Consider the following 25634-nt stretch of genomic DNA (forward strand, 5'->3'; position numbering starts at 1 on the left):
GCAGCCAAGCCTGTAGAGAGACATCAGCTAAAGGTTTCAGGCTTGGGAAAAACCCCTTCATCACCCTTTTTGGCTCTGAAGACAAAGGCAGAACTCCCAGGAAAGAATCAACAACCCAGAGAAAACCCACAAAACCCCAGTCAGCCCTTGCCATTTTGTTTGGTCACTCCTCAGAGAAGAAGCAGAGTCCACCAGAAAAACCTGCGGGATCCTCAGAACAAGTAAATATTGATGGCAGGACAGAAAAGGCCCAGGGCCTCCTCAGCTCCTGCAGCAAAGCAAAGCAAAATGCCTCTAAGAATGATCAGCTGCCAAAGCCTGGAAAGGTGGAGGTGTTCCCTAAACACATCCAGGAGAGCTCTGGAGGATTCTCAGGCTCTGCTAAGGGCAAGGAGGCTGATGTCCTGCTGTCAGCTCCCAGCACAGCCATGTCACATGGTGATAAATGTGAGAGAATTGAACTTGATATTCATGACCAAGAGTCTTTAAATAGTCAGATTTGGCAGCAACACGACAGCTGTTGGTCCCCTCTCATGCCAGCACAGAAAAGTCAGAAAGAAGCTGTAGGAAGCTCAAATCATGGAACAAACCCTCTACAGCTTCCTCCAGAGCTTGTGCCTGCAGCTGACAACAGCAAAAATCTCACCAGGGAAGGAATTCACCATGATGCTCATCTGCCAGGAACCCAGAAGCTGTTGAGCTTGGATGTCCAGGACACAGTGGCACAGGATGGAATATTTTTTTCACCAGGCAATTCAGAAGAGTTACCCAAGGATGCTGAGCTTCAGTTTGGCAACATGGATTTTCTGGGGGGCGGTAACTTGTACTTTTCTGGACAACAAGATTTCCCCAGTGTAGCAAATGAAACTCCAAATTCAGATTTGCAAAACTCAGAGGCAGAAACTCCACCTTTCTTTGATCCAAATCCTTCAGATTTATTCCAGGAAATCTCATCAGAAACAAACGTCTCACTAGAGCTCTGGGACACCTCCAGCCTCTCACTTCTTGATGGGCAGGATGAGATTAATGTGAGAGACCTGGAAGGGATTCAGAGCTGTGAACTCCTGCTGCAGGTGGATCCACAGCGCCAGGCTCCAAAGGCAGCAGAAGAAATGTTTGGAATGGGTCTCAGTGCTGAAGGCTTCACGAAAAAGCATCTCCCTACTCAGGATGACAATTGTCCCTCAACATACATGTTCAGCAGCTGTGCTTCTGAAACTTCTAATCAGGGTGTCTTTGATCATTTTCATGTTGATTCAAGCAAAATGGGCCAGGAGGCTTCTGAAAAAATGAACAGGAGCAGAAAAACATCAGGAGACAAAGAAGATTATGACAGTCTGTCTTCTGAAGACTTGGAGATGTTAAATTATGACCTTTCAGAGAAGGAGTTCTTTATATAGGTTAAAAAAAAAAAAAGGTTAAAAAACCACACAACCCTCCCTTCAGCACAAGTTTGCTGATACAGGACCAAAAGTGATTATTGAAATCAGCTGCACAATGATAAGCAAAGAAAAGTGAAATGAGTTTGCCAAGGTCAGAAGGGCAGAGGAGGGAAACGAACCCTGGTGTCTTAAAGTCTTGGGGTGTGGGGACATTGCTAAATCTGCTCTCCCTGTGCCACTGCACTCTGCTCCTCCCTGAGTGCCCTTTGCATATATATTACATAAATTGCATAACATAAATGCTATAGGAGTTAACAATTATACTCATGATAAACAAGCTCAAGAGAAACCCCAGAGGATCAAAGCATGAACACATGCACTCTGAAAAGGGTCATAGAGCATATCAATTCACATGTTTTAATCAGCTGTCTGTAAAAAAAAAAAAAAAAAGATAAAGGTGTTAAAATGATTAATTTTTAAAATGGAACAACAACAAAAAAAAAGAAATAAAATTAAAATAAATAAATAAATAAATAAAATACAAAATAAATAAAATAAATAAAATAAAATAAAATAAAATAAAATAAAATGAAATAAAATAAAATAAAATAAAATACCCCAATAATCTCCTTGCCTCACCAGTGCCAAAATAACCCTGGCTCTGTCAGATCTGCTGGAAGAATAAAGCTGCTTGATGACTGCATCTACTGCAAAGCAGTATCAGTTCTCTGTGCAGGGAAACTGCTCAATCAGCATAAATCAGGGAAAAAAGGGATATCCTTGAAATTTATATGATTCATTAAATGCTGAAGTCAGTCTCACCTTGGGGTGGGTCAAAGAGCTCAGGGTAAAGGAACGGTTGGCTCAGAGCTGTGCCTGAAACCTGGCCAGGCAGTACTTGGTGGTGGAGAGGAGAGATCACAGAGATCAGACACCTCTCACTGGAGCAGTGGGAAGTGGGTGGCCCTGTCACCTGTGCAAAGAGGCTCAGAGTGATGGTCCAGATAAGTTGTCACTACCAGATGACACCCATAAACCTGATCTCTCCCTGCCAGCTCTCAGAGGAGGAGGAGGGAAAAGGCAGGAGCACCACAGTCAGTGGGTATGAATCTATTTCCCCACAATTCAGCCCAGCACAGAGGTGTCCAAAGGGGTCTCCAGCCACTGCCACTCCTGATGTAAAGAGAAAGCCAAGTCCATGAATGAATGCATCAGTGCTCTGTTTCCTGCACCAGGCCTCATTCCCAGGCCCTGGTTTCTCTTCCTGAACTTCTCTCTAGGACGGTCCCCCTCCCTTGTCCTTGACATGGATGTACAGGCTCCCAGCTGTCCAGTCCTGGCCTTCCCTGAGGCCTGCTGGTCTCTGATGCTCCCTCATAGAGGCTTCTCCATTTTCAGGAGGCTTTGCAAGCCTTACTGATCCACCTGGGCAGAGCTGCTGGACAGAGTGGAATAAGGCCAGGATCCCTACAAGTGGGGCTGCAGCAAACAGCAGCTTGCAGGACTGCCCCAGCCTTTCTCCCTGAGAGATCTCCACCATGTAGGATTGCCTCACTCAGCCCTAGATGATGGAGACAGTTATGAAGACATCTTTCCATGAGAAATGTCATCTGAGGGTGACAAAGGACTCAAGTTCTCCCAGGGCTTCAGAAGAGCCTGTCTGGTCATGGCTGGAAGAAGAGCTTTAAGGAAGGAGTCACATCTGCATTAGCATGTGAAACTCACTCAGGTCTGGGTCGTTCTCAAGGAGGTTTTATAGTCATAAATTGGACCTCTACCAGAGAAAATTCCTCAGCTGGGGGCTGAGAAATGGCAGGGAAGACCATGAGCCACACACAACAGGGTGAGCCTGAAGACTTAAGCTTGTTGCACACTGATGGAGAAGGCAGGACAGGGACACAGTGTCTCTGCCAGAGCAGATCTCCTCGGCCAAGTCATCCCACCAAACAGCCAGAGAGCATTTAGGGTAAAAGGAATATCTGTAAATCGTGTAGCTCAGCCTCCTGTTCAGGGATTTTCTCTGAATAACAGCAAGTCCACTCATCCAAGGATAAGGATGCAGAGCTGAGTGATGTTTGGCTGTGTGGTGTGTGCAGATGATAAATGCACAGCACTGGTGTGAATTTACACAACTCTAAGTAACTTTTACTCCTTTCTTCCTTCACTCTGAACAGCACTAACCAGTATGATCTCACTCTCCCACTCCAGCTTAGAGGTGATGCTTTAAAATAAAATATTCTTCTCCTTTACTGACTTTCATAAGCACAACAGTGCTATTCCCACTCATGAAACACCACTCCAGGTTGTGTGACCCAGGAGTGACTTTGCTGGAGGCTCAGATATACTATGGGCATTGAGAGTGAAAAACAAAGCATTGGAGAGGAGATTTGAACTGAGCACATTAGTGATGTGCTCATGGCTCTGGTAAAAGCAGCCGGGAGCTCTGGTAAAACCAACTTTTGCCAAATTACACACAAAATTTCACATACTGAGGGCAATCCAGCTAGCCAGTTTAACAGGAATAAAGACACAAGCCACTCGGGGAGTCTACCCAGGAAGCAGCTCAGATGTGCAGCAGAAATCAGGTCAATCTGCTTTTCAAGTGACATCAGAACCTCAGGCAAAGCCAAGCTGGTGTCATTTCCCAAATCCTGTGTGCTCTGAAGGTCTCTGTGTGTAACCTGCTGTTTTCCCTGAGGGTACTCTCTAAGCTAGGTCTATTTTAGGATTATCATCAAGAAACTGTAGCTTAGATCCAGTTTTATGACTAACCAGGGTTTCTACAAATGAAAACAGAGAGCTTGGGACACAGCTGTCAAGAGCAAGTCTATTGGACTACCAGATATATTTCCAGGTCCAGAGGGGAAGTGTTCTTCTGCTTCTCTCACATATTCTCTTACATATCTCTGTCTCCAGGATGTGCTATATAGTCATTAAACCATTAGTGGGAGCAGCAAATTTACTCTGTTTGCATCCCCACTCCCAGCAAAATTAACCCTCATTTGTAGAATCCCAACTTCATACCTCAGACAAAAACCTTGTGCTGCAGCACGGTCACCTTCAGGAAGCCTTGTGACACTTCCCGGGCTGGAGAAGGACAAGATGTCACTATACTGTCTCCAAGAGTGGCAGTGCTCTGGCACCTTTGTTCTATTCCCAAGAGCAGGGAGGGAAAGGCAGGTGACAAAGTGCAGCCTGGAGCACTGCACTGTATCATCATAATACGGACTAGTGTGCCAGTCCAGGTGCTCATTTTATCACTCTGGATTAGGGCTTTAGTGCCCACACAGTTTAAACATTAATATTTGCCTATTTAAACCATAGGCACCAGTGCAGCCTGGCCACAGAGGTGCTTGCCATGGCTGAGTTTGGGGATCTTTTATGTGCTCTGGGGGAGTGTGGGCTCTATCAGAAACTGCTGATCCTGCTCCTCTCCCTCCCACTACTTCTCAATCCTTTCCAAATGGTTGGCCAAGTGTTCATGGTTGTGGAAGTGCCCCACCACTGTGACACCAGCTGGATCCGCGCCGTCGGCCCCAACCTGACGGAGGAAGAGCAGCTGAACCTCACCCTGCCCCGCGGCGCCGACGGGGAGTTTGAGCAGTGCTCCATGTTCTCCCCGGTGGACTGGGACCTCGATGCCATCCTGGCCTACGGACTGAACGACACGGAGAAGTGCAGCAGTGGCTGGGTGTACCCCTCAGAACAGCCACCGTCCCTGCTGACCGAGGTCTGTACTTGCTGCTTGATGAGACAGGGGCATGGAAAGGAGGGGATGGGAATATCCCAGCTTGTGGTTTGGTCAGCCAGTGCCAGCTGTGGTGGGAGGGGGTGGAATATCCTGGCCTGTGGTTTGGTCAGCCAGTGCCAGCTGTGGTGCAGTCAGGTTGAGATTTACTGTGGGATTTTGCCTCCATCACACAGATGGCAGCTGGAATCCCTGGGAGCTTGTCGCAGGAAGGCCATGATGAAGATGCCTGGGGAGGGCACAGGCAGTGACCGTGGGGGTGTGAGTCCAGTACATGTTCTGCCCACCATCTGTCCCGTTTCCACTATCCAGACCCTTGACTTTATGATGTAACTGCCTGGAGAGACCTTTTGGGCATCCCTGCCACAGTATCCCCTGTTCTTCAGCCTGGTTCTACTCACATCAAATTCTCTGTGAAAGACATTTACCTTCCAAGTGCTGGTCATTGATATTTCTTGGGCCTCCAGAAACCTTCAGGGCTGCAACAACACATGCCAGGGCCCATGCAGTTGAGCAAAAGCCTTGTTTATCAGCATCCTCATCTTCTCCATTCTGCCTTATCTCCCACCTTCTAGTTTATAGGGTAGTGGTCTGTCAAAGGTTGTACTTGATGTTCTTGGAGGTCTTTTCCAGCCTAAATGATTCCATAATTCTGTGATTCTCCCTCTGAGGACCTTTGTTCCTTTCTCACTTTCCCTCATTCCTCCTCCCTCCTTTCCTATCTGCCAGCTCCAGCACTTTCTCACACATACCTTCCATGGAGCTGGGACAGAGGAGAATGTCCAGCCTCTGGCATTTGCAAAAGCTCCTTGGTGTCCCTGAAGCACCAAGTCCATTTCAGACAAGGCTTCTCTGGAGGTGTCAGCAGCTGCATCCCCTCCCCATTCCTATGCTGGTCCTCCTTTATCAGTAAAAAACACTGCTCTCCTCCTCTTTCTGCCCTGCCTTTTGAGCCAGAGAGGAAAGCTGATACAGATCTCATTCTAAGGCCACAATTTAAATAAAACTTGACAACCAGGACACTCCCTCAGGGACCTTTGGGCTGGAGGGGAATCCTGCAGATCCCAGCACCCAGGGGATGGGTACCAGCATGCGGAGGCATGCTGAGCACCTCGTGTGCCCATCCCACCGTTGATTGGTGTCCTAAGTGCTCACCATGAAAGGCTCAAGCCCTTGTGAGGGGTTCTCTGCTCCCAGGGGCTGGAGCAAGAGCTCAGGCACCTAGATCCTGGATCTACCACCAACCAGAAAGGCTGCCCAACCCTGGAAAGCAGCTGGAGTTTGTCAAAAGCAACAGCATCTGTGTTTTCCTTCCTCCAGTTTGACCTGGTGTGTGACAGGGCAGTCCTGAATGATGTCTCCCAGTCCATCTACATGGCTGGGCTTCTCATTGGAGCCATGATCTTTGGGATGCTAAGTGACAGGTGAGGAAACACAGTTCCTTCCCAGAGACACTGCCCAGCACCAAGGGACAGCCCAGATCCGGGTGCAGACTGTACATGCACTGCTCCCTTCACAGGATGCAATCCCCTTGCCGGAGATAGGGCATCTTGACCCACCTGAGAAGTCTGGAAATGTCTGAGGGTTGAAAAGAGAGGTAGATACAGCCTTGTAGGGGGTAGGGTCTTCAGGAATCACAAGTTTAGCCCCTGCTGTGTCTCAGGCTTTGCCAGAACCATGATGGGTCAACATTAGAGACATTGATTTTTCTGCACATTATTTCTTGGGGTGTATAGAAGAGCTATGTTTACATGGATGTCAAATCTCCTCTGGTTCTCAAATCACTTTGCATCCTTCCTGGGCTCATCCCTCTCCCCTTGGGGTCTCTCCAGGTACTGACTGGGTCTTCCCTCTTCTTCCACAGGATAGGCAGGCGGCCAGTCTTTCTCATCTCCATCCTCATCCAGGGGGTATTTGGCCTGGGAATTGCCTTTGTGCCCCATTTCTATGTGTTCATGGCCTTCAGGTGTGTCGTGGGAGCTGCGTTGTCAGGAATTATGATTACAGTCGTATCCCTGGGTGAGTGGGAGGCCCTTGCCCTGAGGTAGCAGATGAGGCCTCACAAGATACAATAACAAAAGAGTGCCCAAAAAAAAAGCCTGAAACTTTGTTTTTCCTTTTAGCTACAGAATGGGTTGGTGTCTCCTACCGGACAAAGGCACTGTTGATTACTCACACGGCTTTCGCCATCGGGCAGATGATGGTGGCTGGTTTGAGTTACGGGATTCGCAACTGGAGGCTGCTGGAAATTGCAGGATCTGCTCCTATGTTTGCCCTTTTCTTCTACATCTGGTAAGGAGGAGGGCAGACCTTCAGGAGGACACAGCACTGATGTGAGGGGTGTGAGTGAGGAGGAGGCAGCAGCTCAGAACCAAGCTGGGTCTTTCCCATTGCAGTGCGGGTGCTGGAGGAGCTGCTGCAGAGCTCAGCACATCTCCCTGCACACTGGACGGCTGAGAGCAGCAGCTGCTTTGCTTCAGGTCTCCAAATGTGGCCTTTGGAGCCTAAATTTAGGGGACTTAGACCCATTGATCCCATGGGCCATTCCCTTTAGAGTAGGGCTTGATGATCCTTGTGGGTCCCTTCCATTGCAGAAGATTCTGTGGTTCTGGGATCTGATCCTGTGGTGGCCAAGGCTTGCTGGACATGGTCCCAGAGAAAGGGGCTGTGGGGGAACTCAGCAGGACACAGCAGCATGTCCTGGCCTCCTCTCCTGGCAGGGTGCTCCCAGAGTCAGCTCGCTGGCTGGTGACCAAGGGCAGAATCGAGGAAGCCAAGAAGGTCCTGCAGAAGGCGGCAGCCACCAACAAGCGCAGCCTCCCACCGGAGCTCCTGGAGCAGGTACTGGGGGGTTCCTGTCCTCAGACACTGCCCTGGGCCTTGCAGCAGCCCCCGGAGCTCAGCTCATCCCAGAAACATCTCTCCATTCCCACTGGGGATGGTCTGGGCACAGCCTGGGGGGGACTCCAGCTCCAGCTGAGCTCCACAGGGATGAGGTCGGGGAAGAGGCCCAGCTTCTGCTGAGGCTCAGCCTGGAGCCTTCTGGGGTCCCCCTGGGGATGTGGGAAGGACTGAAATGCTTGCCTGCCTTTTCTCCCGTGAGGATTCCAGGAGTGGGACTGATGAGCACAGAGTGTCTGTTTAGTCTCTGGGTTTCCATGCAGAAATGCCTGAAGGGGAGTTCCCTCCTTGCCAATCACAAAGTTCCTACGCTGGGGAGATGTTCATCCTGAGGAACCTCTCAGTCACCACCCCGTGTGCTGGGCAGCCAGAGCACAATGGGGCTGCCCTCCCTCCCAGAGCACTGCGGGTCACAGGCCTGTCCTACTGGGGCTTTCCATGGACTGCAGGTGGAAAAGGAGCTGGACATGGGCTTCCTTTTGCTACTTTGACTCTTTGACTTTCTGTATTTTGAAGTTGAAGCCTGAGAAAGAGGTCAAGTCTGGAAGTTTCCTGGATCTCTTTCGGACAAAGAACCTGCGGAATGTGACTTTAATCATGTCGTGTGCCTGGTAAGACATTCCCTGGTCCCCTCTGCCAAAACTAGTAAGTGAAAGAAAAGAAGTTGATGCTTGAAAAGAACAGTAAATTAAAGTGATTTTTCTAGTAACATACATATGTATGTCTTTATCTGCTATCATTCTACCTCCACATACTGGAGCATTTACCATGTCTGGGCATGGGAAGAAGATCATTATCCATGATACTGTGGGTTTTCTTAGAAATGCTTGAGTCATTCCAGCTTTGGCAATCCCTGGGCCCTGGAGGAGTTTTGCACCTATCTAGACGCTTTGTGTTCAGTCTAGAATTTGCTGACCATATGGAAATCCATTCTGCTTTATCTCTGGCAACTACGTCTAACACAACTGTCAAGGATGCTGACTAGAAACAAAAAAGAGATTGTTGGGAATTTAAATAAGTTGCATGTATTCTAACCTTTCTAATTTTTGGTTATAAACCCCCAGAAAACCATCTGGTGACATGTTCTATTCTGCTTTACTTGAATTTCAGGTTTGCAGATAGCATTGTCTACTATGGGCTGAGCCTCAGTGTGACAGATTTTGGTCTGGACATCTACCTGACACAGCTGGCCTTTGGGGCAGTGGAGCTTCCAGCTCGAATTTCCTGCATTTTCCTGCTGGAGTGGTTTGGGAGGAAGAAAGTGCAGGGCATTCTCCTGCTGCTGGCTGGCCTGATATGTCTCATCCTCACTGGCATTCCTGAAGGTGAACCTTCCCAGCCTGTGAGCAGAGCTGGGCAGTGCCTGCACATCCCTACCCTTGTTCAGAGCCATCCTCCCATCCTGGCAGACCCACAATCACTCCCACAGGCTCAGCTGCCCCCACTGTCACAGCCCAGGCTGCTTCATCCCAAACATTCTGGCTTCCCCTCACCTTGGATTCCTTCTCCCTCAGGGCTGTGCCTGGTTCTTCCACAGCTCCTGGTCCTTGGCTGGCCGTGTCCATTAGACATCACCCACCCACTAGACACTACCACCATCTAGCAGAAAGCTATAGCAGAAGAAGTGCTTTAAAAGCCACCATATCTCCCTTTCTTGGATGAAGAGAAAAAGCAAATGCCCACTCCCTCTCATCTGTTTGCATCTGCTTGTGCCCCATTCCATACCCCACCCCTGCTACTGTGCCAGGGCTGTGAGTGAGACTGAAGGCAACAGTGGGGCTTCCAAATGCTTTCCAGGTCAGGGACATGGCATTTGCAACCAAGCACTCCCCAAACACCTGTGCTGGCTCAGCATCTCACTTCAGTTGCAGATCTAGAAAATACCCAAGGCCTCAGGAGAAATCTGGGTTCCCTTTGCCAGAGGGTATTTTCCAGGTAAGGGTATGCTGGGGATCATTTCCAAAGGGTTAGGTGGTATGTTTGCTTAGCAAGTCTATTAGAAAGGGCCATCCCAAGAAATGCCACTGCAGTGAGTTCTGGTCCCAAATGGACCATCCCCCTGGAGGTTACAGTGGTCGTCTCTCCTCCTCCCCTCAGACCAGCCCGTGGTAATCACCGTCCTGGCCATCATCGGCAAGTTCACAGCCACGGCCGCTTTCTCCACCTCCTACGTCTACGCCGCTGAGCTCTTCCCCACCATTCTCAGGTGAGATGTCCCCACACATTAGAGCTTCCTTCTGCCATGGCTGGAGGTGGCCATGGGGCCACATTCAGTGCAGGAGTGCTGACCCCTGCCCACACCTCCCTCTGCCCCTCTCTCCCCCAGGCAGACGGGTGTGGGGCTGTGCTCAACCATGGCGAGGGTGGCCGGGATCCTGGCCCCGCTGATCATTCCCCTGGACCAGTACCACCGGGCCATCCCCAAAGCCATCTTTGGGAGCATCCCTGTGGTGGTGGCCCTCTTCTGCATCCTGCTGCCCGAGACCCGCGGCATTGACCTGGCAGATGACACTGGGAACGAACAACCTCCATATGAGGTGGGTACATGGAACTCTGAATTTCAGGGAAAAAAAATAACCAAAACCATAAATTTAAGGCAAAGAAAAAATGTCAGAATCGGGGATGAATACAGTCTCATCTCCTCCTCTTTCCTTCTTATCTTCAGGAGCAGAAAACTGAAGTGTCTCTCTGAGACACCAGAGATTATGACAGACTTGGAGAAGGACATCTGCAGATGCTCAGAGAAGAAGCAATGATTGGACAGGCATCTACCAACAGTCTAGTCTGATTCCATCATTCTTGAAGCAGACCAGGGAGGCATTGCTGCCTGGAAACTGGTCTTTCAGATGGCGAACACAATATCCATGGTCACAGGGAGAGGAGATCTATTTCACTCTGCCTTTGGAACAGATGCACTTCCAAGTGTCCCTGAAACCCAGTTTGGTCATGCCCGGCTGGCCTCTCAACATGTTCCCCAGTCCTTTGCAAGCTGGTACCACTGGAACCATCCTTGTCGTGTTTTACAGCAATAAAGAATCACTGTTGCAGTAAAGACAAGTTTCTTCATCCACCATAGCCAATCTTTATTCTTCACAGCTCATATCCATATGGTTTTCTAAAGGCATTGTGTTTAATTCTAATTGGTTAATAATTTATTGCAACTCAGTTCATTGGTTTGTAGTTGCTCGTGTCCGTGCATGCTAAAGGCTTTCTTCTTTACAGATGTTTACTTTTGTCCTTCACGGATTCTCACGAGTACAGACTTCTTATTTTCACAGGTGTTGGATGGTTCTCATGGGTAAAGGTTGCCAGGCTGATTCTCACAGATACCTGTCAGGTCAGCTGTTAGCTGTACCCAGCAAAGCAGAAAGCCTGTGCTATGATTTTACAAGGCCTTTCTTTGTAAGGTTTTACCCGTATGCAACAAATCACCAGTAGAGTGGCTGTACTGGGTAAAAGCGGGCGCTGGGTTTGTCCCTCCTGCACTCAATCCCTTGGGTCGTCGGGCTGCGCGTCAGCCCAAGCCTTGACGTTTGATCAGGATGTCACTGCACCCCTGTCACACACGGATTTAGCTTTTCTTTCCATGCGGTGTTGAAGTTGAGTTTCTACATGAATAATATAAATTATGCTCTGAGTTTGATAAGAGACACTTGTAATGCAATATGTGAATAATAAATGGTGTTGACTCTTTTTTTTTTCCTACTGTTTCACAGTTGGCCTTTGTAACTGCTCTTGGCTCTGGAGTGTTTTCTACACAGAAGTTGTAAGTCTGTAATTTAACATGCAGATGGAAATGAGACACAAACAATGCAGAAATAGAGTGTTAAAGCAGAGTGGCTGAGTTCAATAAGGACTTTTTTCTTTTTTCAAAGTCTTCCAATGAACAATCTGCATTTATTTTCTCTTCTAGCAGCTGCCGAAGTTTTCTGAGTTGCATGGGAATGCTGCAATCCAATGCCAAACTGGGTGGGCATTTGGACAGTTTTCCCAATCACGGTGAGCCTTTTACAGTGCCCTTTAGTTGGCTGCTGCCAGCTCAGTCATGACATTTTAGTGTCATCTAGTGTCATGCAGAAGGAAGAGAAGTGTGGGCTCCTCTCCTCTGCTAATTTGTTTGCCAGCAGAGGATGTATTTCAGTGCCCTGTGATGAATCTATCTCCTCAAGCACATCAAAGAAGGAGAAGGCTGCTCACTCAGATTTGCTGCACCCTTTGGTTCCCAATCTCTTTGTGCTCTAGTAAATGGTGTTTTGAGGGCTGGGGTGTCCCAAGTCCAGGCCAGATGTTCCTGGAGCTGATACTCATTTTGTGCTTTGGCTTTGGGGCACAAAATCACCCCAGTCATGTGAAACTTGGCCATGTCTGGAGATGGGATAGGGAGTTTGCAAGATCTGGGCTTTGGCACTGGAGGGAATGGAACTGGGGAAGGGGCTGGAGCACCTGGAACAGCTGAGGGAACTGGGAGAGCTCAGCCTGGAGAAAAGGAGGTTCAGGGGGGACCTTCTCACTCTCTACAAATCCCCAACAGGAGGATGCAGCCAGGCGGGGGTCAGTCTCTTCTCCCAAATAACAAATGACAGGACAAGTGGAAATGCTCCCAAGTTGCACCACTGGAGGTTTAAATTGGATAATTGGGAAAATTTCTTCTCCACAGACCTGTCCAAGAATGGAACAGGCTTCCCAGGCCACTGGTGGGGTCACCATACTTGGGGGTATCTAAAAGACGCATAGCTGTGTCATTTAGGGATGTGGATTCATGGTGGATCTGGCAGTGCTGGGATGATGGCTGGAGCTGGAGGTCTTAGAGGTCTTTTCCACCCTAAATGAACTAATGATTCTATGGCTTCTTGCAGAGTCAGGAGAGCAGCTTTAATGCTCATCTCCTCACCTCCTCAGCCATTCCCTGCTGGGTCCCTTTTTGCAAGCTTTGCCCTTCTCATGGGCCTGGGGCTTTCCAGCATGGGGTCAGGTGAAAGGAGAGGGTGATGTCCTCTAGGTAAAGCGGAAGGTCCAGGATTCTGACACCTCTGCCCCACAGCACAGTTTGTTGGTGTCACTGACACTGAAAATATGCTGATTATCTCAGTGGTCCCTGTGGGGCTCCTCTGACAACAGGAGCTGTTTTGGCCCTGCTTCTGTGTCTTGGGGTGATTCTATGATGATACTCTATTCCTGATCATTTCCTTTATGTTCACAAATGGCTGCTGTACTTCTTGGTTGGTCTGGGGGATGGTTGTGAGCCCTGGGGGCTCCTGCACGGACTTTGTTCAAAGACTCACTCCAGGGTGTGCTGGGTGCAGTGCAGACTGGAGGTTACTTTGCTGCTGTCTCGGTTTAGAGACAAATTTAGGAGAAAACAGTCTGGAATTAATGTTTCCTCCAAGAGAAGGGCTTCAGTAATGCCTTTTGCCAATGAGAGAAATGAATACCAGTGGGTGAAAGTGAAAAAAAACCACCCTGATTATTAACAAAGCAAGGTGCCTGCAAGGCACAGAAAAAGACTAAATAAATGCTAGATATTTATTTTCAGAACCTTACCCCCTACCCAACAAAAAAACTTTAAAATGCTCAGAGAATAAATAAACAGGCTGGCTGGCCATATGGCTGGGAAGGCAAAAATGGCAGTGGCCCTTTGTCTCAGGGAAGGAGAAAAAGAAAACGAGTTCATGTAGCAGCTAGATGGGAACCTGCTGAACCTCTGGCATTGGTCTCCTCCTCACAGCAGATGAAGTTGATGGATTTTGATGACTTTTGTCTTGTTGGTTCAGATTTTTTTTTTTCCTGAGGCCTCAGGCTTGGAGCAGCTCCCACCAGTCCCCTGCAGGTCCTGGTCCATCTTGGTGATTGTCTGATTTTTGACCAAAAACCAAGCCAAAAGAGTTCAAGAAAAACAAAAGGAGGATCGCTGCTGCAGATCAGGGAAAAGGGTGGGGAAAGAGAAAAAGAAACTTCTTGCTTAAGCTACCAAAAAGAAAAGTTAGTTAAGCAATAAAGTAGCTGCCAATGTCCAGCACAGGGCACCGAGTGGGCACACCTGGGAGTGAGTCTTAAATTGCAATGCAAGATGTGGCTGGGGGTGTGTGTGCTATTGCCATCTGTTAAAACCAGGTGGGGCAGTTTTCTTTATCTCTCCCACAGCCAATCCTCCCTCCAGGAGATCTCTTCTGTTCATGGCCAGTGAGTGTCCCTGCATGGCTGAGAAAATTCCTTCATCCCCTGGGGAGATGCTCCGCCCAGGGGGAGGAGCCAAGCATTCCTACCTGGATACAATCTGATTCCTGCAGCACCACAGCAGCCTTTGCCCACTGCATTCCCAGAGGAGCAGCTTTCTTCCCCACTGCATTCCCAGAGGAAGCCCAGGCCCACCTCCAGCAGCCCTGGAGCTTCAGAGGAAAACTCCACCTTTGTCCAGGATCCCTGCTCCAGCAGAAGCACAGCTGGCACTGCAGGAGGGCTGAGCCACCATGGGATGGGACTGCTGCCACCACCCTGACCCACAGGGTGCCAGTTCTGTATTACTGCATTTTTATTTTCCCAATGAAGAACTGTTATTCCTACTCCCATATCTTTGCCTGAGAGCCCCTTCATTTCACAATTATAATAATTGAGACAGAAGGGTTTATTTACATTTTCCATTTCAAGAGAGGCTTCTGCCTTCCTTAGCAGATACCTGTCTTTTTAAAACAAGACAGTCTTTGAACAAAGCCCCCACTGGGGCTCCCAGGCTCCCAACGCTTTCCCCAGATCCATCTTAAAAGCTACACCAACCATTTCTGGGCATAAAACAGACAGGGAATAGAGCATCATCAAAAAATCCCCCCAAGATAGTTGCTTAGCTAGCTTCGTTTTTTGTTGGCTTAAGCAAGAAGAGTTTTTTTTTTTCCCCTTTTCCTGGCCTGAAGAGACTGCAGCAGCAATCCTTTGGTGGCTTTTGGTTTTTTTCTTTAATTGTTTGGCTTGGTTTTGGTTCAAGATCAGACAATTGCCAGAAGCCAATCAGGCAGGAGTGCTCCACTAAAATCCACCAGCTTCATTTGCTGTGAAGAGGAGACCAACGCTGGAGGCTCCACAGGCTCCCATATGTTTTGCCCGAGCTGCTGCATGAACTTTTTTTCCATACCCTGAGACAAAAAACTGGGTGCCATTTTGTTCCTCCTGCCACACAGCTGGTCTCTTTGTTTCTTTCCCTGGCATTTTGGGGTTTTTGTTGTGCTGTGGGGTGTGTGTTGGGTTTGAGGTTCTGACGGTTCAATATTTAGCATTTGTTCAATTTTTTTCCTTTGCCATGTGGGCACTTTGTCAATAAACAGTTGGTTTTTTCACTTTCAACCACTGGTATCCATTTTCTGATTGACAGGAAAAGGGATTACTGAAGCCTTTTTTCTTTAGCAGAAGCACTCATTCCACAGCATTTTCTCCTAAATTTGTGTCTAAAATGAGAAAACCTGCTCTTCCCAGCTAAACCTCTCTACCCTATTTTGTCCTTATCACTTTGGCAACTTTTTGGCTCCCTCCCTTCAATATGGAATCATCCTCTTTGCTTTAGTTACTCCTTAGGTCACATTTTACCCTTTGCCCATGGCCTCACAATCATGATAGCCCAGAACACCCCACTTTGTGCATGCAAAAGTGTATTTGCATTCCCACAGGTTTATGTTTGCATTCCCACATGCTGTTCCAGCACTCCTGCCTCCACTTTGTGCTGTCACCTCTACTCATTACAGTGCAAGGCCGTGTGTGGGCTGGCTAGGAGTGACATTAAGGCACTGCAAAAACATTGGACATCCTCCCACTTGTGCTGAGCTGGGCAAAACATGAGTCAAGCTATTCAGGTGCTCTTCAAGTGCACAGTACAGAGGTATTCAAACTCACAAGATTCAGTGATCCAGAGAAAAGCAGATAAAATATAATAGAGAACTGTTGGAGTGAGACCAGAGGAGGCCACAGACATGATTAGAGGATTGAAGAACCTTTCCTCTGAGGAAAGGCTGAGAGAGTTTGGATTGTTCTGCCTGAGGAAGAGAAGGCCCCAGGGAGACCTTAGAACCTCTTCTGTTGCCTAGAGGGGCTCCAGGAGAGCTGGAGAAGGACTTGGGACAAGAGCATGGAGTGACAGGACAAGGTGGAGTGGCTTAAAATGGACAGAGGGGAGATACAGATTAGATGTTAGGAAGAAATTCTTCCCCCTGAGGGTGGTGATGTCCTGGCACAGGTTGCCCAGAGAAGCTGGAGCTGCCTGTCCTAGGGTGGCTTTATGATGCTTGTATCCCCAGCCATCTGTTCTGTTTATGCTGGATATTAAGTTCTCCACCTTTAGACTGGTTCTGAGAGCAAAGGAGGGGAGAAGAAGCACGGAGTTTGTTATCAGAGACTGCACTTGCTCCCCCACATCCTTCTCCTGGACTGTGTTGTCTGCAGCACGGACAGTGGGAGAGAGCTCTCCTTTGCTTTTAGTTAGTTTTTAGCTAGCTGAGGCAGGAATGTTTCCTGGGCTGTGGTTTTTATTTTCCTTGGAACTGTTCAGCCCTTTTCTGGACTGAAAACCCACAAAAACACTGGGAGATCACGCCTTTGGCCCACTGGGTCCCAGGATGTGGCATTTTCCAGAGCAGGAAGGACTGATAAGAGACTGAGTGATACAAGCTACACCCCACAAAAAGTTCTTTCTAAATTTGCTGTCTCTTCAGAACAGCGAGAGGTTTTATTGTTTAAAATTTTTCATTTTTTATGTTTGTGAATACTTTGTTTGTTTAAAAAAAACCAACAGGTTTTTCCACTTTTCACCATGAAAATCTTTTCCCAAACCAGCTGGGGGAGAGGCCACTTGAATCTGCTTTCTAGAAGGACCCTTTTGGAAGTTTCCTCCCAGATTTGCCCCAAACCACGACACTGCCCCATCCCTGGAAGTGCTCAAGGCCAAGCTGGATGTGGCTTGGAGCAACCTGGGATAGTGGAGGGTGTCCCTGCATGTGGCAGGGAGGGACTGGAACAAGATGATCTTTAAGGCCCCTTCCCACCAAAACCACTCCAAGATTCCATGAAATGGATCTTCAGCCCACAGAGGCCCACGGAGGCACAAATGAGCTGGAAGCAGAAGTACATCAGCTGTGCTTGGATGCCTTTATTTATGAAATGAGCTAAAACCGAGTCTCAGAGTACAATTTCCGAAGTGGTTCCTTCAATAACTATACATTTGGCTCCAAGCTCTTCCCTCAGCCTTTACCTTCAATGCCTTGTTTTCCATAAAAGCCTGAAGGAGGCACTCCCCAGCTTTTCCAATGAAAGGGCAAAGGACTGAACACCCTTGTTCTCAGGGTACTGAAGGTGAGCACCACAGTAAATCCTCTGAAAAGCAGTGCCAGAGAGAAAATGGCACCACAGTCCCCTCCTGGCAGGACAATGTCACATGGCACTGATTTTATCCAAAACTCTGTCTTGATCAAACTGAATATCCTTGAGGTACTTTGGTCCATGGAAAACATTTAGGCATGACAATGGAGAGAAGAAATACTCTGGTTTAACATTTCTTGACACTACCAGAAAAAAAAACCTTTGAGCTATACAGTCAAAGACGAAGAACCACCATGCGCAACTCCCAGGCTTCTTCTGTACCCATCCAGTGGGAAAAGAAAGTTGGACTGAGGGGCATGAGATAATATGAAGGGAAGCACAGGAAAAACACATTTTTTTCTTCACAGTATAAGACAAAAGCAGTCCTAAATCTTTTAAAGACAAAATGGATCCGGCAAAAAAGGAATAGATTAGAACAGAGTAGAAAAGACTTAACATTTCCCAGAAAGATTTTAATTTTTTTTTTTCTAAGAGACTAACTGCCACAACATCCCTCAGTTTCCTGGAATGGACAAATCAATTTGGTCCACACTGTAGCCCAAGAGCACCATTTTCCATGCCCAAACCATCATGACAGGCATCAAATCAAAGCCACTAGCACTGAAGGGAAAATTCTACTGCCTGTTAAACGTCCTTGCTCTCTGCATGCTGTTATGCTGTTTCTTCCATCACTTTTTTTTTTCTCAGCTGAGTATCACAAAATAAAAAAAAAAAAAGGAGTGTTTTTATGAGAGAAGGGGATGATCTTGCTAGACAGTCACGATAAATCACTCCTTGCAAGTGTGAGATTATTTTCAGTGCTGCATCTGCTTCAGCTCTCCTGTTAGTGAGCCCAGTTCTCTCCTGCAAGTTTATTCAATGCTCTAGTGAGTGTCTCACTGGACAAAGTATAGTCTCACCTTCTTGGAGACATAACAGGAAAAATGAAAAGGAAGTTCCTCCATTCTAATTCTTGATTTCTTTCTTTTTTCCCTCAAGTAAAAAGCACCTAATTTTCTCTGGTGAGAGTACTGTTGGACACCAGTGACAGCCTGCAGTGCCTGAGGACAAGCTACAGAGGGAGATACAGGAAGGCAAAAAAGACAAGGAAACCCAAGAACTGGCAGTGATGGCCTAAGCAAAGGTAGTGTCCTGTGGTGGAGAGACCCTGCCTGTCCTCAGTGTCCACACAGCACTGGGCTGCCCTTATCCACAGCCACCTGCAGACCCAGCTAGAAGTATGTGGTCTTCGTGCTCTCATTGTCCTGGCCACCACCTTTTCCTTTTACTTGCCCATTCTGAGAGCCGCTGGTGGCATTTTCGCAGACCTGATGAAAGGGAAAAGGGTATAAAAGCAAGGAAAGGTGTGTGAAGAACTGATGGTAGCTGTCCCTGAGACAAGCAGCCTTCAGCAACTTCCTGACTGTTCCTGTGGATACCCTTCTCCCAGCAAGACAACAAAAGTATTGGGGTGCAATTCCACCCGGTCCCATGGGGAATGCGGGCTGGGAGCTATGAGAGGGTGACAGCCAGAGGATGTGGCTACAAGGCACCAGCGCTTCCCTGAGGAGGGCAGAGGGAGGAAGCACTGGCCGTTCTATCCCATGGACAGGAATGAAGGGATGACCTCTACGTGCAGGATTATGGAATCTCCTCCTCCCCTCCCTCCGCAGTGGGACAGCCCCACTCCATGCCCTCCCACCTCTGTAACTCCTAAAGAAACCCCCAGCGCATGCAATGCCGAGGGGCTCCCCCAGCGCTGGCTGCCCACATCCCCACCCCAGAGGCAGCACCAGGGACCCACCTCAGTCGGGGGGTGGCCGTCCCCTGTGTCATCTGCCAGGTCGGTGCCGCAGGTCTCGGGTAGCAGGACACAGAGCAGCCCCCCCAGCACGGGGGCGCTCCCGAAGATGGCCATGGGGATGGCCCGGTGGTACTGCCCCAGGAGACGAACCAGCGGGGCCAGGATCCCGGCCACCCGCGCTGACATGGAGCACAGCCCCACGCCCGTCTGCCTGTGGGAGCGAGGGGCAGCAGGAGGCGTGGGCAGGGGTCAGCACCCCCAGGCCACCACGGGGATGAGCGTGGCCATGGGGACAAGTGGGATCCTGCTCCATCACCACTGCCAGCCCCGGCAGAGGGAAGCTCTGATGTGTGGGGAGAGCTCACCTGACGACCGTGGGGAAGAGCTCGGCAGCATAGACGTAGGAGGTGGAGAAGGAGGCTGAGGCAGCAAACTTGCCAATGGTGGCCAGGACGGTGGTTGCCACGGGCTGGTCTGAGGGGAGGAGGAGACACAGCTGCTGTGGGATGGGGGAGAGCTCAGCACCACTCACGGATGGAGACTGGAGATTGCAGGGACAACTGTGTCACCTGCAGGGAGCCATTGCCTCTGACAGGGTCTGAGCATGGACCAGACTGCTCTGGCCCGGTGGCCACTTTCAGTGCACTCTGCATCCATCACCTCACTTCTCCAGGGATTAATTTTCCCAGAGCACAGCTCTGTTGACAGAGTGCCTACTGGGCTCAGCTCTGCCCTCCACTATCACCATCAGCGAGAAAAGTTTTGGTTTTTTGGAATGGGCCCTTGTGGGTTCAACCAGGCCCCTGCGGCCATAGGCAGCTCAGGGATCCTAGAGGGATGTGAGCCACCCTGGCTGGGAGGACGGAACCAGCAAGGGAAGGGTTGGGGCTCTGTGCCTCCCTGTCCCAGAGGATGTCCTCTCTGTGTGGGACGAGGTCATTCACCTTCAGGGATGCCGGTGATGATCAGACACACCAGGCCACTCAGCACCAGGAGAACGGCCTGCGTTTTCCTCCTCCCGAACCACTGCAGAATGAAGATACAACCAACACGGGCTGGGATTTCCACTGCTCCAAAGGCCAGCTGAGTCAGGTAGATGTCCAGGCCAAAATTTGTCACGTTTAGACTCAGCCCGTAGTAGACAAAGCTGTTCACAAACCTGAAAGCCAGGCAGGGTGGCACTGAGCAGGTATCAGCTATGAGGAAATGCAGCATTGATCTCCAGTGACAACATTTTGACCAAGCCACAGCATTTCAAAGGAGTTGTAAAACCAGAAGAATAGCACAGGCCTGCCAAAACTGGAAAGGCTATAACCTTTCCTAAAAAGCATCTTAAACAGTCAGAAGCAGAAACACCCATCAAATAACACTCAAAACCCACAAGGTGAATTTCTTGATGACTAATTGTCAATCCCTTCTTTTCTTTCATCTAGAATTTTGGGAAGAATGCACCAGGGAATGTCTTACCAGGCACACGACATGATTGAAGTCACGTTCTGCAGGTGCTTCTTCCTAAAGAGATCCAGGAAACTTCCAGACTTGACCTCTTTTTCAGGCTTCAACTTCAAAACACAGAAAGTCAAAGAGTCAAAGTAGCAAAAGGAAGCCCATGTCCAGCTCCTTTTCCACCTGCAGTCCATGGAAAGCCCCAGTAGGACAGGCCTGGTACCCGCAGTGCTCTGGGAGGGAGGGCAGCCCCATTGTGCTCTGGCTGCCCAGCACACGGGGTGGTGACTGAGAGGTTCCTCAGGATGATCATCTCCCCAGCATAGGAACTTTGTGATTGGCAAGGAGGGAACTCTCCTTCAGGCATTTCTGCATGGAAACCCACAGACTAAACAGACACTCTGTGCTCATCAGTCCCACTCCTGGAATCCTCACGGGAGAAAAGGCAGGCAAGCATTTCAGTCCTTCCCACATCCCCAGGGGGACCCCAGAAGGCTCCAGGCTGAGCCTCAGCAGAAGCTGGGCCTCTTCCCCGACCTCATCCCTGTGGAGCTCAGCTGGAGCTGGAGTCCCCCCCAGGCCGTGCCCAGACCATCCCCAGTGGCAATGGAGAGATGTTTCTGGGATGAGCTGAGCTCCGGGGGCTGCTGCAAGGCCCAGGGCAGTGTCTGAGGACAGGAACCCCCCAGTACCTGCTCCAGGAGCTCCGGTGGGAGGCTGCGCTTGTTGGTGGCTGCCGCCTTCTGCAGGACCTTCTTGGCTTCCTCGATTCTGCCCTTGGTCACCAGCCAGCGAGCTGACTCTGGGAGCACCCTGCCAGGAGAGGAGGCCAGGACATGCTGCTGTGTCCTGCTGAGTTCCCCCACAGCCCCTTTCTCTGGGACCATGTCCAGCAAGCCTTGGCCACCACAGGATCAGATCCCAGAACCACAGAATCTTCTGCAATGGAAGGGACCCACAAGGATCATCAAGCCCTACTCTAAAGTGAATGGCCCATGGGATCAATGGGTCTAAGTCCCCTAAATTTAGGCTCCAAAGGCCACATTTGGAGACCTGAAGCAAAGCAGCTGCTGCTCTCAGCCATCCAGTGTGCAGGGAGATGTGCTGAGCTCTGCAGCAGCTCCTCCAGCACCCGCACTGCAATGGGAAAGACCCAGCTTGGTTCTGAGCTGCTGCCTCCTCCTCACTCACACCCCTCACACTGCTGTCATGTCTGCAGGAGCTCTGTCCACATCCTACTTACCCGACACAGAAGAAAAAGGCAAATATAGGAACGGATCCTGCAATTTCCAGCAGCCTCCAGTTGCGAATCCCGTAACTCAAACCAGCCAAAATCATCTGCCCGATGGCGAAACAGCAGTGAGAAGTGAGCACTGCCTTTGGCCGGGAGGAAACACCGATCCATTCTGTAGCTGCAAGGAAGAAGGAAGGCTCAGAGTCATCTAAATTATTTCCCCTGAGGCAAACAGGTGTTTCCCTGGAGAAGAATTATTCTGGAGGTGAGGATTAGACTGACCTCCTGTGCTGGAACACTTGCCCTCCTCTGAGCACTGGCTGGGGAGAGATGCTCCCCAAAGCTCTGACTGAGGGCTGAGAAGTTGCCAAAGTACCAAAGGACAGTGCAGATCAAGACCTGTCCTCACCGTGGTGTTTTTCTAGCCAAACATGAATTTTTTTTTTTTTTTGAAGACTTTTCTATTGCATCTTGAGATGCCCCAGGGCAAGGGCATCCTACTCACCTAAGGCCAGTATTGTCATGGTGATTCCTGACACGGAGGCCCCCACAACACACCTGAAGGCTATGTACACATAGAAATGGGGCACAAAGGCAATTCCCAGCCCAAACAAGCCCTGGAGGAAGATGGAGATCAGAATGACTGGGCGGCGGCCGATCCTGGGGAGAAACAGGGAAGACAGGATCAGTGTCTGGAGAGACCCCATGGAGATGGCAAGGAGCCCAGCAGGTTATAGGGTGATTTTTATCACCCTGATAAGGCTCAGAGTAGACTGTGGGGTGACAAGCAAAGCACTGTGCACACATGCTGTGTCTCTCTCCCTTCCCCTCCCTGTGTGGCCATGTCCTCATGGTACCTGAGGACTTTGGTCAGGGTCCCAGTAGTGAGAAGTGGTAACAAAATGCACAGGGTGCACAGTCCAGACAGGCTCGCACCACCTGGTCAGTGCTGTGCTGGCTTTGCACAGACTCTGGGCAGAGGGCTGTGGCTCCTCACCTGTCACTCAGAGGCCCAAAGATCATGGATCCCAGGAGCAGCCCTGCCATGTAGATGGCCTGGGCAATGTCATTGAGGTCCTTCCTGTCACACACCAGGTCAAACTGGAGAAAGGAGAAACAGATGCTTTGCTATTCCCTCTTCCAAGGATGTGAATCCCCACAGTATGCACAGGGCATGCAAGTCAGAGGTGGGACAAGCCCTTGGGGCGCTCAGTGGGCTCCCTCTCCCATGCACTGGGACCTGCAGGAGCCCCCCTCGTCCTGCCCAGCCAAGCCAGGGGAGCCTCCTGGTCAGCAAATTTTGCTTTAGGTGGGCCTGGGAACAGAAGCAGCAGCTTGCTTCCTGCCAGACCACCTGAGCTCCCAGAGGAGAAAGGATGCAGTGCTGATTCCTGGGACAAGCAGTTTCTGTTAAAGAGATGTCCTGCAATTGCCAGCTTCCAGAGGACATCAGTGGAAACAGTGACATAGGAAGGATCATAGAACCATAAAATGCTTTGGGTTGGAAGGGACATTAAAGATCATCTAATTTGAACTCTCTTGCCATGGGCAGGGCACCTTACACTAGACCTGGCCTTGAACACTTCTAGGGATGGGACAGTCACAGCTTCTCTGGGCAACCTGTGCCAGAGCTTCACCACCCTCACAGTGAAGAATTTCTTCCTAATATTTAATCTAAACCTGCTCTCCTTTATCTTAATTTAGCATTTTTCTCAGCTGATAATTGTGATGTTGTGGGCTGGACTAGACAACTTTTAAAGGATCCTCCTGAACCAAACCATTCCATGATATTAAAGTGGAAAGGTTAACCCTTGTATGCAGAGGGATGGGGAAACCCAGGGGCAGGAGATCCCTCCAGGAGTGATTCATCTCCCCACTGGCACCTCTGTCACAGCCTGCACCCTCTCCAGGAGCACACCTGGGGCCTGCATGGTGGGGCCAAGGTCCCCAACCCACACCTGCTGTAAATCCCAACCGCACCACGGTCAGGCACCAGCTCTGAGGGAACTGTGGCCATTTGGGTGCCTCGTCCCTTCCACATCCCAGCACATCGAGCAGCAAGTACAGACCTCAGTCAGCAGGGACGGTGGCTGTTCTGAGGGGTACACCCAGCCACTGCTGCACTTCTCCGTGTCGTTCAGTCCGTAGGCCAGGATGGCATCGAGGTCCCAGTCCACCGGGGAGAACATGGAGCACTGCTCAAACTCCCCGTCGGCGCCGCGGGGCAGGGTGAGATTCAGCTGCTCTTCCTCCGTCAGGTTGGGGCCAACGGCGCGGATCCAGCTGGTGTCACAGTGGTGGGGCACATATGGGACCATGAAAAGCTGGCAGAACTGGTGGAAAGCCACACTGAGGCAAGGAATCACAGACAGCAGCACCAGGCATTTCTGGAATCGTCCAAAATCACCAACTGCTTTCAGAATTTCCCCGACACCTGACATTGGTGGCTGTGTCTGGGACAGGACAGTGCCGGGACAGACTTCCCAGAGGGCTGGAATTAATGTTTAAACCTCAGATAAGCTCTGCAGTCATAGGCAGTCATTAGAAGTACTCCACGTAATATATTAATCATTCCTGTGCCACCCACGATCATCCAGTGCTGGCTGGAGCAGAAGGACCCCTGCTTCAGAGAACCTGGGCCACCTCCTCTGCCAGGGCCAGGTGGCATGGACAGGGAACGGACTCTTCTCCACAGGGACTACAACAGCTGCAATTGCTGAACCACTCAGGAAAGCCAGGTTCAGAGGGGCCAAAACGAGCCCAGCAGTGATGCAGAGCTGGGAGAAGCCCAGAGGAATAAAGGGAATTATGTTAATGGATGGGCAGAACCAGAGATGAGGAAGGGCAGCCAGTTCATTGTGATTCCAGGAGACGGGAGCTGCCATTTCCTTCATCTTTTGCAGCATCCCTGTGCAACACAAGCAAGCCAGGCACAGGATGTCCCTTCCCATCAGCTCTGGGCCACCCTGCAGGCTGCTGGGAGCTAAATACGAGGAGGGCTTGGGGAAAGGGTAAAGGGATGGAGAAATTTGACACGGGGCAATAGTGCTTGAGGCCAAAACACCTAAAATGATCACCAAGAAAGAGAGTCCAGCATCGCTCAGCTCATCCCTCATGTAGGTAAAGCATTTGCCTGGGGTCCCTTTGAGATGTCCAGGAGGTGCCCAAAAGCCACTTGGATACTCCTGCTGCCCACAGATCCATGAGAAGGGCATTGCAAAGCATGCTGGAAAACAGACCATGGGTGCCCCACTGGGGTTGACCAGGGCACCCACAAAGAACAATAACTGTGGAGGAGAGGAGGGAGTGCACTTCATGCTCTCACCACTTGTCAGGGTATAAATCCTCCCAGTTTCACACCAGCCTGTGTCATCCTGAGGCATTCCTGGACAGGGGAAGCTCATTCCCAGTTGCATAGGCCATGCAGAGCTTGGAGCAAACCTCTCAGCTGCAGACAAGCTCTCAGGGCACCATCCTGAGTGCCTTCCTGGCTCCATTTCCGCACATAACTCCTGCAGAGATGCACTCATGGAATGGTTTGGGTCAGAAGGCACCTTAAAACTCATCCAGTTCCATCCCTGCCATGGGAAGTGACACCTCCCACCAGACCACATTACTCAGAGCCCCATCCAGCCTGGACTTGATCTCCCTTTCCCCACTGAGTCTTCCTCAGGGCTGTCAAACCTCCCACCACCCCAAACAGAAACATCCCAGGGGCTGCAGACACCACTCAGACAAACCCGTTCCTCAAGACACACCAACCGACCCAGTGACAAGGAAGCCACA

The 25634-nt window shown here is 49.9% G+C and overlaps 2 protein-coding genes and 1 long non-coding RNA gene across 7 annotated transcripts in view; 2 read left to right on the plus strand and 1 right to left on the minus strand.

Annotated features, from left to right (window-relative positions):
• The window catches only part of LOC137464153 (solute carrier family 22 member 13-like), a 29052-nt gene extending 3546 nt beyond the window's left edge, over positions 1–25506 (minus strand). The window contains exons 1-10 of one of the 4 annotated variants that reach the window (XM_068175485.1): positions 23918–25506; positions 22846–22949; positions 22354–22508; positions 21858–22026; positions 21307–21427; positions 20636–20730; positions 20113–20327; positions 19534–19642; positions 19169–19375; positions 17132–18692 (exon numbers count right to left, since the gene is read on the minus strand). In XM_068175485.1, the coding sequence (XP_068031586.1) occupies positions 18650–18692; positions 19169–19375; positions 19534–19642; positions 20113–20327; positions 20636–20730; positions 21307–21427; positions 21858–22026; positions 22354–22508; positions 22846–22949; positions 23918–24289 (1590 nt within the window). In that variant the 5' untranslated portion in view covers positions 24290–25506 and the 3' untranslated portion in view covers positions 17132–18649. Of the gene's footprint in view, positions 1–17131; positions 18693–19168; positions 19380–19533; positions 19643–20112; positions 20328–20635; positions 20731–21306; positions 21428–21857; positions 22027–22353; positions 22509–22845; positions 22950–23917 lie in introns of those variants that run through there. The other 3 variants (XM_068175484.1, XM_068175496.1, XM_068175489.1) reach the window with 3 other exon arrangements.
• LOC137464088 (solute carrier family 22 member 13-like) lies at positions 1924–11764 on the plus strand. 2 transcript variants are annotated; one of them, XM_068175400.1, is made up of 10 exons: positions 1924–5112; positions 6451–6554; positions 6995–7149; positions 7254–7422; positions 7851–7971; positions 8548–8642; positions 9142–9356; positions 10129–10237; positions 10358–10568; positions 10697–11764. In XM_068175400.1, the coding sequence occupies exons 1-10, from the start codon at positions 4741–4743 to the stop codon at positions 10721–10723; spliced, it is 1578 nt and encodes a 525-aa protein (XP_068031501.1). In that variant the 5' UTR covers positions 1924–4740; the 3' UTR covers positions 10724–11764. The 2 variants fall into 2 exon arrangements, with proteins under 2 accessions (XP_068031501.1, XP_068031507.1); XM_068175406.1 differs by having other exon boundaries at positions 10703–11764.
• Positions 15641–18507, plus strand: LOC137464184 (uncharacterized). Its single transcript, XR_010994077.1, has 2 exons — positions 15641–15866; positions 18364–18507. It is a non-coding gene; the product is annotated as an uncharacterized lncRNA (long non-coding RNA).
• Positions 25507–25634: the final 128 nt, after the last annotated feature.

This window comes from Anomalospiza imberbis, chromosome 1 (assembly GCF_031753505.1).
Source record: "Anomalospiza imberbis isolate Cuckoo-Finch-1a 21T00152 chromosome 1, ASM3175350v1, whole genome shotgun sequence".
NCBI classification, from domain to species: domain Eukaryota; kingdom Metazoa; phylum Chordata; class Aves; order Passeriformes; family Viduidae; genus Anomalospiza; species Anomalospiza imberbis.